Source organism: Aegilops tauschii, chromosome 3 (genome assembly GCF_002575655.3).
Source record: "Aegilops tauschii subsp. strangulata cultivar AL8/78 chromosome 3, Aet v6.0, whole genome shotgun sequence".
Classification (NCBI taxonomy): Eukaryota; Viridiplantae; Streptophyta; class Magnoliopsida; order Poales; family Poaceae; genus Aegilops; species Aegilops tauschii.
The window spans coordinates 605514311-605525889 of NC_053037.3; the positions used below are offsets into that span (position 1 = coordinate 605514311).

The 11579-nt window shown below is 48.0% G+C and overlaps 1 protein-coding gene across 1 annotated transcript; it reads right to left on the reverse strand.

Annotated features, from left to right (window-relative positions):
- Positions 1-1217: 1217 nt before the first annotated feature.
- Positions 1218-8346, reverse strand: LOC109762679 (probable glucomannan 4-beta-mannosyltransferase 11). Its single transcript, XM_020321554.4, has 9 exons — positions 7787-8346; positions 7556-7654; positions 3279-3531; positions 3080-3190; positions 2840-2976; positions 2612-2725; positions 2326-2525; positions 1990-2238; positions 1218-1862 (listed from the first exon to the last, which is right to left on the reverse strand). Exons 1-9 carry the CDS (start codon positions 8171-8173, stop codon positions 1694-1696), a joined length of 1719 nt encoding a protein of 572 aa, XP_020177143.1. The 5' UTR covers positions 8174-8346; the 3' UTR covers positions 1218-1693.
- Between the last annotated feature and the right edge of the window lie 3233 nt (positions 8347-11579).

Genomic DNA, 11579 nt, shown 5'->3' on the forward strand with positions numbered 1-11579 from the left:
GTCAGCCATGTAACTGGAACCAGTCCCGTCTTTCCTGGTTCGGGGACATTCTAGAATGTTCCTCCATTCGGTGTTTTTGCTTTCCATGTTTCCATCTAAAAAAAATTTGCGGGGTTTCATCTAATTGTTTACATTTCTCTGGTTTTCCCATCAAGGGATTTGGTTGGATTTTTTCGTTTCCATTTTTGGTTTCTTCTATTTTATTTTTAAATATCACAAAAAAATCAAATTCATGATGGTTTTGAATATGCGCACATTTTTCAAATTTCCCCAAAAATATCATGAACTTTTTTCGCATTCGTGCAATTTTTTAATTCCCGGATTTTTTTTTCAAATCCAATAGCTTTCTAAAAAATAATCAAGCATTTAGTCAATTTCATGAATTTTTTCAAATCAGTGAAAGATTCAAATGTACAGGCTCATTTTAATGCGTGTGATTTGTTTTTTAAGCCAGCGGTCAAAGTTCGTGAAAAATGAGTGAAGCCAAAATAGCGAGCGGGCAAGCACTCCTGGCAAACAGAGCGATCGGAAAGTTTACTGGGCCACCCGTTCCAGCGGCGAGGACAGGCTCCCCGCATAAATCCTAGATGGAAAATATGGCCGAAAGCCTAAAAGCAGCCCAGTTTTGGGGGAAACCTTGAAATTTAACCATGGTTTTTTTTGTTGGGGTGCAATTATTTATTTATTTGGTTAGACTTGAAAAAAATATTTATTTATTTTCAAAAGAAAAAGGGTGGCCATGTGGCTCCAAATGAAGTATAAGAATGGAAATCATGCGGTATATATATTTTTGTGAAAGAATCATGCCATATATGTTTGCTGCAAATATCACCAAAATCTTCACATCTATGCAAGATATTAAAGAGGCCAACCATGACGATTGGGTCGAACCTCTTTGTTTTCGTGTTGTCCAAATGAACTTGTCATGATGCTAACAGAAATTTATTTTGGAAAATTTGTTTGTATATGCCGTTGCCAAGTCTGAAGTCTCAACATTTTCCATTTCCGACTGATTGTCTCAACTGACATACATGTTGCGTCAATCGGCATCACTACTTCTCCTCACAAGTAGCAGTAGAAATGGCTGCTGTAGATCCATCCACCCACTTTGAGTAAAAGGTTATACCACAGCTTTACTTTTGCTTGCAAGGCTACATGCCTGAATTTTGACTGCATTCCAACATCAGTCCAAATTTTCGTTACTGCATTCCAAGGCCTGTCTGAATTTGACAGAGTTATAATTAAATGGCGTTGAGCAACAATGTACATTTACATGTTTCGTCATACTACACAACACAACTGCACAAACTGCTGCTGATCATCCTCTATTCTGAGCAAGCTACATCAGTAAGTACATTGGCATATAAAATTTGGAGAATCTACAGTAAGTAATAGGCAGAGCATGTTATTTAATTTACAACTTGTGTTATTTCTTCCAGGTGTTGAATGCATCTTTCTGTCATGATGCTTCAGTAAATACTGCATGTTATTAACTGATGAACTACCATGCTATTTCGATCGCCTTGTCGGCAGTAATAAAGAATTAATGGTTGGATCAAATCTGACCGTGGCCAAGGCAAAATTCTCTGTATATCGCTATGTTCTGATGTCGATATGTGCATGACAGGGGCTTTACTTCCACGAGGTTTGTCGTAACCATGCGTATCAGCTCCATGAATGGCATGGCAGCCTATTAGGCGCTGGGAGTGGGAGGGCGTATGCCGATATACTCAAAACCGACGACGAGGAATGCTAGGCCTTGAATGAAGAGGTAGATGTAGTACCCTTTGTTTGCGTAAAACAAATCGTAGAAACCACATATAACTATGCAGGTTCCAACAAAAATCTCTGAGCAGTTGTACCTGATAAAAAGAAGGCACACATCAGGCATTATTCGACAAAGCTAGAAACGCGCAAATCGGTAGTTTGTATGCAGTAATCCGAAGTAGTATATATTTTAATGCACTGTATTAGCTTCGAGTTGCTTACTTGTCCCATAATCTTATTCTTCTCTTCTTGAGCTTCGGCACTAGGGGCGTCGTTAGCTCGACATCTATCACCTTCACAGCATCTAATACTTCCGTGGCTGGCTTCGTCTTGTTGGCATCTCCCAATTTCTCGGTGACAACCCACTCATTGACTCGTCCAGCGTCTAGAAGACCAGTTATCGCGGCTCTTATCCGGTGCAACGACATCACATTCTCAAAGAGGACCCAGAGGATCACCAGATGAAATGAACTGAAAGAGGGGCTTTCTAGTGTCAACTGAATGTAACAAACGATACGTGTTATTCTGAAAGTTCAGTCTGGAAACGTGTGGTGTTACCTTGGTGATCCGAGAGCCTTGCAGAGGGTGATAACGGTCGGAACGTAGACCACGCCCCAGAGAGGAATCTGAATCTCAGGGAAGAAAACGGACAGCGGGATCGCGAAGCAGTAGTAGATGAACGTCACCGTATGAGCAGCAATCTTCCCAACAAAGAAGAAATCGTACAAGAGGTGAAGCTTGCTCCAAAACGACACTTTCTGCACAAACAAAATTAAATGTCAGTCAATAAGATGGTGCGTGTGGTGGTGATGCGTCCTCCCTTATTAGGTACAGAAATGCAGACCTTGCTCTCTAGAATCTCTACCAACATTTTCTTGAACAGGTTCGCTGGTCCACATGACCACCTGTGCTGCTGGAACCGGTACGCCTTGAATGTGCTTGGCAGCTCACTCCTGACCTAACCACGCACAGATCCGAGCATCGTTAGAATTTTTTTCTTGATGGGTTTGGTTATTTCTGAATTCTGATAGAGAAGAAAGTTTAAAAAAAAGTTGCATTATTTTTGGCTTACTTTCACGGCGCCGACATACACGAACTTCCAGCCCTTGAGCGCGGTGCGAACAGCCAGGTCCATGTCCTCCACCGTCGTCCGGTCCTTCCACCCCCCGGCATCGTCGATCGCCGATATCCTCCAGACACCGGCGGTCCCTATAAGATGCAGAAATCCCCAATGGTTCACTCACTCTTCGTGCTCATTTGGATGCTTGAGCAGTTGAGCTATCTACATGATGATGAAACCGAGTGCACGTACCGTTGAAGCCGAAAAACGAGTAGACTATGGACCCGGCCTCCTGCTCGAACTTGAAATGGTAGTCCAGAGACATCTCCTGGAACCTCGTCAGCAAACACTCATCCGAGTTGACTGCACAACAAACAGTAGAAAGAGATACAGATATTTTCAGAAAAGTGTGTTTGTTGCTGAACAACGAACAGAGTGCAGGAGGACTGACCGAACTTCCAGCGGGTCTGGACGAGGGCGATGTCGGGGTTGTGCACGAGGAAGGGGACGGTGCGCAGGAGGAAGTCGGACTCGGGCTGGAAGTCGGCGTCGAACATGGCGATGAACTCGCACTCCTGCACGTAGTCGTGCTTGAGCCCCTCCTTGAGCGCGCCGGCCTTGTACCCCTTGCGGTTCCCCCTCACCTCGTACTTGATGTTCACGCCCTTGCCCTTCCACCTCTGGCACTCGATCTCCACCAAATCCTGATAAAAATGGAGCAGAAAATACGATCAGTTTCATTTGGCATTGTGCAGTTGGGGTGATCTGCTGTCCAAGACTCTGTAGCAGGATTCAGGAAACACTCACTCATGCCTTTTCAAAGGTTCAAGGCTGCATGTACAACTGTCCTAAATTTTAATACCGGGGGAAATTAAAATTTAGGCATTTTCTCTGTAAAAAAAATGAAAACTAATCTCATTTTCATATATATATTTTTTTCAGCTTTCCCAACAACCCGATGAATTATGCTGGAAGCTTACTAGGTCTGGAGTATTTACAGTTAAATCAATGTATGTTGATGTTATCAATTCAAGCTCGATTCCTAGTTCCAAACATGTTTGGGCTGTCAAAGTCCCTTTAAAAATCAAAGTGTTTATGTGGTTTGTCCATAAACAAGTTATTTTAACCAAGGACAACTTGACAAAGCGTAATTGGACAGGACCTACTAGGTGTAGTTTCTGTGATCGGGATGAGACGATCAAGCACCTTTTTCTTGATTGCCCACTAGCCAAAGTTTTATGGAGGACGGTCCATATTGCTTTTAATATTACTCCACCGAGTTCTGTCAACACGTTATTTGGAACGTGGCTTAACGGGGTAGAGCCCGAGTTAGCGAGACATATCCGTGTAGGAGTCTGCGCCTTGTTGTGGGTGCTCTGGAATTGCAGAAATGATTTGGTTTTTAACAGGACAACACACATTCATTTTTTGCAGGTTATTTTCAGAGCCACGGCGTTGATCCGTTCGTGGTCGCTACTCACTCCGACGGAGGCCAGGGAGCGTTTGGTTACTGGATCTATCCGCTGGGAGATGGTAGCTCGGGATATCTTCAACCGGTTTGGATGGCGATCATGTAATAGGATAGGCAATTAGTTTACCTATCTCTCTTTTGTCAGCCGGTTTTGGCGATCTTATTTGGCTAGTTTGTGTTTCTAGCCCTTTATGGCTCTGTGTGAGCTTATTTTTACTTTTCATTTGGAGACTTTGAGACCTTGTTGGAACTTATTTATTTGCTTTAATAAGATGGCCGTATGCATCGTTCTGATGCAGAGGCCGGGGAGTCCCCTTTTCGAAAAAATATTTTTTTTTCAAAAAAATAGGGTATGCACATGGCCATATCACCGTTTCTCCTTTTTTTTTCTCCTCAAAAAGATATCACCGTTTCTCCTTGAGAGTTGGAGGCTGTTATGCACGGTTGCCCTCAAATAAACCATGTTGTTTAGTAGTACCCTAATGTTATCTGGCGACAATTTCGCAGGAGGAAAACCGCAGAGAACCCCCTCATAGCCATATGATCAAGATCTGACGGTGGTAATTTTCTGATGAAAAATGCACTAAAATAAAAAAATTCCATGATTTTTTGTCAAAAATGCCATCTCCAAACACTAAAACTGCTAGCCGCGGTGTTTGCAGATGCCATCCTGGCCAGCGAACAGTTGTTGGGTATTGCAGTCCTTAGTAGTATTGTTTTTGCCTCGTAAACCGGATAGTCTTGTGGATGAAACAAAGGGTGTGTTTGGTAGCATTCTCAACCTAGCATGGTTGTTCTCCTCTGATATATGTTGAGTGTAGACATGTTGAGTATATGCATTTGTGTTGTTTGGCAGGGTGTGTGCTGGAACATGCTAAGTTGAGACTCTGTTTAGCAGGTTGCATCTGTTTAGACATGTCAATGGTACTATAGCAATCAGTTCTTTTATAAAAAGAGTGAAGAAATTTTTCCAATTATGTGAACAATTTTTTAAAACGTGAATAAAACTTTAAACATTTTATGTAAATTTAGACAGAATTTTAAATTTTGAAAAGTTTTCAAAAAATAAAATTCTGGAATTTTGATCATTTTTTGAAAATATAAGAAATTTTTAAAATTCTGGACATTTTCTGAAAACTTGAAAAAAAAAGTTTAAAAAACTCAATATCATTCAAAATTTTACACAAATTTGCAAACTCTAAACATTTTTTGAAACACGCCGTGGCTTACTTCGCTCATGCATATGGACCAGCGAACGATGCTGTGGTGTTCTCTCTTCATGCATGCTACGAGCGTATTTGGGCTACAAAACACTCAAAAACGGATTGAGTACGGAATTTGAGCTCATGCATCCTCCATGCACTGTACCAAACACACCATGAACCCCTCCAACGGCCAGCTCGGCGATGGCACCAAAGTGCGCGTGATGGATATATCCCGCCAGGAACGAATCCACGAACATGGTCGCCAATATAATGTTGGAATCCGGCGCCCCGAATGCAACAAAACAGGAGTGCGCGCTAGCTAGCTAGCAAGCTACGCCGCACACATGATCACCACATGTTTGGAGTCACCATGCCTGGAATCCGGTACCCCGAACGCGACAAGCAAAGAGCGTCGTGCCAGCTACGCGGCGCACTACCAAGCCCACGTGCTACACGCACGAGGCAACGCCGTCAAACGATGAGTACTACTTACTGTAGCGTGTAAAGTCTCTCACCTTTTCTACTTTTTGTAGAGGGTGTGAAAATAAAAGGGAAGAGGGAGGCGTTGACCTGACCAGAGAGGCCAGTCACCGTGGATGCATGGAGCAAGATAAGAAGAACATGCTACATGCTTGCTTTATACGTACTCCTGCTGCCTGGCTGACCCTACCACTAGCCAACCAATCAAGGTGCTCTACTCCCACGTGCTTCGGGCCTTGCAGTGGCAGCAGATGCTACGGGGGTGGTGTCATTATCAGCGGTTCCTCCATGGATCAAACTTGGATCCGGCCGAGCCACCTAACCTAACCCACTGTCACGCCTCCTCCTCACGTTGCTCGATCGCTCACATGGCCACCGGGTACATATTCTATATTCTATAGTTAGTTATAGGTCGGGGCATAGCATTTTCGACGGCATGATCGGGAACATGTGTGTCATGTTCTGGGCTTCTGGCCGTGCTGGGTAGTATCATGCCAAAAGAGAATATAATATGTGTGCCATGACCTGTACGTAAGGCCATTAACCCGACTCTATATATACTACTACTTGAGGAATAAAACTTGTTAAATTCTGTGGCGAAAAAGAATTTACTATAGCGGAAGTGAATGGCAAGACCAGATGGCATGGCATGGCAGAGCGGAGCGGCGCCGGCGGAGTAGTGAGTACGTACAAATCATCGGCCGGCGGCGACTGAGTAGCTAAGTGGCAAGTTTGGCGCGTCTGCCGGAGCCAGGAAGACGCTGCCATCGCTCCATGCCGGACTGCCGCGCCGGTTTCGGCTTTAGACAAGGCCGGGATTCTCTTCACGCATGGCGGTGGGATGCTCCGGCCGGCTGCCGCTGGAATTGATTGTGTGCACATGCATGTGCATGTTGTTGCCCACTGCTTCTGCTTGCCCGCGAGCCATGTCCGTGTGCAGGACTCGGTATGGGGCGATCGATCCACAGAAATAAAGGAGCGACAGTGTTTTTCGTGTCAAAAAAGAACATGTGTTTTTTGCCAAAAATAAATCGCGGGAATAGTTTTTACCTAGCTTTATGCAGGTCAGCAAACACGTACGCTTGTCAGTCACGGGCTCCGCTCACTGCCTGGCTCTCACTAGCTAGCAAACAAGCCGATCGGCCAACCACTCCTTCATCCGCACTTATCACGGCCGGCATCTCATCTGGCAACTGGCAGTCCACGTTGCGAACAAAACCAGCCGATGGTAGGACTAGGATCGAAACGCCAGGCCGGCCGGGTCGGGCGTCCATGTCACCCGTGTGAGCTGAGTGTACGTGGTGCCTGCCACGCTGCCAGCGCGGCAGTGCCAGTGCCAGTGCCAGCAACGAAACGACGCCGCCGGCCGGCCACACCACACTGGGTGGAAACTGTGCATGTAGGACGGAGAAAACAAGGAGCGAGCAGGCGATGATGGAACATGCACGCACGCACGTACACGTACGTACGTAGGGGAATAATGTGAATTATCACGGCTTTTGCAGCGGCGAGCAGAGGAGCTAGATGCGCGGCGGATGGATGGATGGATGGATGGATTGATTGCATACGTACCTTTACAGCGGGGTCGGTGGAGTCGTCCAGCACCTGGATCACCACGCGGTCCGACGGCCACTCCAGCGCACATGCCGCCCCGATCGACAGCTTGTACACCTTCATCCCATTCATTCCATCGGATCCGATCCAACCACACCCAACAAAACAAATCAGTAAACAAATCCCACCACACCAGCACCAGCTTGCCGCCGGTAAAAAACGATCAACATTTTCCTAATGAGAGCTCACCTCCCGCTCGTTGTACATGGGGATCTGCACCAGCACCACGGGGAACGCCGCGCTGCCGCCGCCGCCGACGACGAGGCCGGCCTCCTCGTCCCCCCTGGCCGCGGCAGCAGCGCCTGCCGCGATCGGCCGCCACTGGTACCGGCGCTCGGGCCGGTGCCCGAAGGCCTTGGCCGCGAAGCACACGGCGGCCACGAATATCTTCTCGAGCAGGATCATGACCGTCATGGCCAGCGACAGGACCACCAGCAGCCGGATGGCCGGCACCACCAGGAACGCCCGCGCCTGCGCGCCGGCCCACGCGCATTGCGCCGCCACGGCCGCCCAGTCCACCCGCACCGGCACCTCCGCCCACACCCCCGCCATGAACTCCTCGCCGGCGCCGGCCATCCCCCGACGGACGGACGGCGGGTGGCTGGATCTTGCGGCTAGGTAGGACTTGCGCGGATGCTGACACGACTAGCTGGCTGGCCGCGGGCTAGGTAGGTAGACGGAATAGTGCGGGCTTATATAGAGTGGATGGACATGGAGGATGCACATGGCGAGTGAGTGAGCGATGGGTGCTCCTCCATATGGCCGCATGCGTATGGGATGTGGTTACGGGTCAGATGGTCTTGGTCTGGCCAAGCTTTTATTTATTTCTCCCCGAAATCGATCGACAGCCTCTCGATGGACAATGGGGTGTAGATGCATGCCATATAGTAGTATGTGCGTGCGCGATGACCTCTGGTTGGTCATCTGGCGGTTGGTGAGAAGAGATGGGTGCATGGGAGTGTGGCCATGAGCCGTGTGACTTGCTGACTTGTGAGTGTCCAAGTGGTGGTACTACGTACTAGTGCTATTATTGGTCCATTCCGTTGGTGTTTAGGGGCCACTTGGTGTGTGTATTATTGGCGTAGATGGATATAGAAAAAGCAAAGGTACGGTGACATGGCAACGTACGTGCGTACGGGGTGTGGGTGTGTATGAGTCAGCAAGAGTGCCCCAGGCTTTGTCTCGACTCTCGAGCGGAGCCATGTGGTCGGGCCGGATCGGATCGGACGGAGGCGGGAGCTGCGCATGTTTGTTCACATGCGTATGTCTTTCTAGTGCCATGGCGCCTACTGCCCACTGGCTTGGACAGGACAGGCTCGAGTCGAGCCGAGCGTCGTTGTTTTGGTACCCGGAAAGTGGATCGCCGGCCGGCCGGGCGGGCAACTGGGCATCGACCAGTGACAAGGCCTATGGCCGATCCGATCGGATGCTTCTCTACGCAGCCGCGCGTGGTAACGCAGAAGAAGAGACGCAGGGTCGCGGTCAGCCGGCGCGTTTCACATGGGGAAACAGGAGATGAGCTCACTGTTGGCATGTGCAATTTCTATCTTTCTTTTCTTTTGGCCACTGCGTCCGACCCGGTGAGCAGGAGCGCTGACTCTTGACTCGATCTACTTGCTTAATTTTGCCTCTTCTTCTTCGTCTTGAACCATGGAGCAACGTAACTCTGCTTCCCGTTTTATCTGAGTTTGTTTCTCTGCTCTCGCTCCATTGCTGTCATGCCACCAACATAACATCGTTTGGTCCACCTGGTAAGTGAGAATTAATGGCAGGAATGTGGACCAGTAGTAGTAGTATACCTTTCTAGTTAGAGACAACGATGTCCGAGGATTTGACTCGTCAGCGCCAGCCAGCCTCCACCAAAGGAGCCGGATTTGGAAGCAGGTAATGAATGATATATTGATATGCATGCTATGCGTATTCGAGGAAAAAAGATTTGGAAGCAGGAAAGCAAGCAAGGCAGGAGAGATTCGCACATTATTTAGTTTGGGAAATCTTATATAAAGCTGATGTTTCATGGGATGGTTTTTCTAGCGAAGGTTACGGGGCACACTGTTTGTTCCCACGCACCTTCCTTGAGAACGACGCAATTGTTCCCTCACATGCACCCTCCCAGAGAAGGGTGCAATTGTTCGCTCCAGTACACCCTCCCTAAAGAACGACCTAGTGTGTAGCATGACACCCCTAGATGCAGCATGGCAATTACCGAAACATGCATGGCAACTGCAAAGCAGAGCATTGGCAGTTACATCATGACAATTCTTGAGCATTCCCTGGTGTCGTTGTTCACTCGAATGAGCCTTTCTGAGGGAACGTTCGTTCGTGCACCCTCTATTAGAGTCCTTCAGATCCAGTTTGGTTGGAGGCCTGACTTGGAGGCCTCCCGCGAACCTCGATGATCCTCCCGCTTGCCTGGCCTGAGCTACAAGGCAGCGTTGTTAGCTTGGTTCAGGCGACCAATTTTGGATTTGTGGCTTATCGTCAAGCAGTGACTAATATTGCCGGTCACTTCAAAGGTTATCAAGTGGATCACATAAATCGGCGGCATAATGAGGCGGCTGATGCTTTGTCTCGGCAGGGTTCTGAACATAAGCCGGTTCCCCCCAATGTTTTCCTTGATGTGTTGCATAATCCTTCTGTCAAGTTGCCTTCAGAAGAGAATCTTGCTATCCCTGACCCGGAAGGACAGTTAGTGGCGGCTCTACGTGCTATTCCAGATTGGACGATACCTTATCTGGCTTATCTGACTCGGGGTGAGCTTCCAGAAGATGAAATCTTGGCCCGACAGATCATCCGACGGTCTAAGTCCATGACAATTGTCAATGGCGAGTTACACAGGTGCAGTGTGACTGGCGTGTTCCAATGTTGTGTTTCCCCTGAGGAAGGCCATGAGATTCTCCAGGAAATTCATGCGGGTGACTGTGGTCATCATGCCGGGTCACGATCTCTAGTGGCAAAGGCTTTTCGACACGGTTTTTACTGGTTGACGGCTCATGCCGATGCGGAGGATATTGTTCACAAGTGTGACGGTTGCCAGAAGTTTGCACGTCAAGCCCATGTGCCGGCTCAAGCATTGCGGATGATCCCACTAACTTGGCCGTTTGCAGTCTGTGGGCTTGATATGGTCGGGCCGTTCAAGAGGTCGAAGGATAAAAAGACTCGCCTTTTGGTTGCAGTTGATAAGTTCATCAAGTGGGTTGAAGCAGAACCAGTCAGCAATTGTGAGGCAGCGACTGCAGTTCAGTTTGTGAAAAGGCTGATCTTCCGCTTTGGTTATCCTCATAGTATTATCACTGTTAACGGGACAAATTTGTCTAAAGGAGCTATGAAAGAGTTCTGTCAGCAGGAACACATCCGGCTTGATGTTTCATCAGTGGATCATCCGCAGTCCAATGGCCAGGCCGAGCGTGCTAACCAGGAGATACTACAAGGGATCAAGCCTCGACTCATGGTTCCCCTGGAACGTACTCCGGGTTGTTGGGTTGAAGAACTTCCTGCAGTTCTCGGGAGAATAAGAATTACCCCCAACAGATCACAGGCTACACACCGTTCTTCATGGTCTATGGCGCAGAAGCGGTTCTTCCAAGTGATGTCCGTCATGACTCGCCCCGTGTGGCGGCTTATGTTGAAACAGACAATGAGACGGCTCGACAAAATGCCTTGGATGCCTTGGAGGAAGAACGTGATCTCGCGGCGGCTCGATCTGCGATTTACCAGCAAGACCTGCGTCTCTATCACAGCCGTAGGGTTCGAAGCCGCACTTTCCAGGAGGGTGACTTAGTGCTCCGTTTGATTCAAGATCACACAGGCATGCATAAGCTTTCACCTCCTTGGGAAGGGCCCTTTGTGTTTAGCAAAAACATCAACAACGGGTCATATTATCTCATCGACATACGTGAGCATAATAAATCACGTACCTTTGAGGAGGAGACCAACAGGCCTTGGAAAATTGCTCATCTTCGGCATTACTATACTTGAGCCA

Excerpts from the sequence above, each read along its gene's own strand:
- LOC109762679 (XM_020321554.4), bottom strand. The coding sequence starts at position 8,173 with ATGGCCGGCGCCGGCGAGGAGTTCATGGCGGGGGTGTGGGCGGAGGTG. Across the intron at positions 7,655-7,786 it reads CCATGTACAACGAGCGGGAG|GTGTACAAGCTGTCGATCGG; the intron begins GTGAGCTCTCAT and ends AATGGGATGAAG. Across the intron at positions 2,239-2,325 it reads AAGGCTCTCGGATCACCAAG|TTCATTTCATCTGGTGATCC; the intron begins GTAACACCACAC and ends CCCCTCTTTCAG.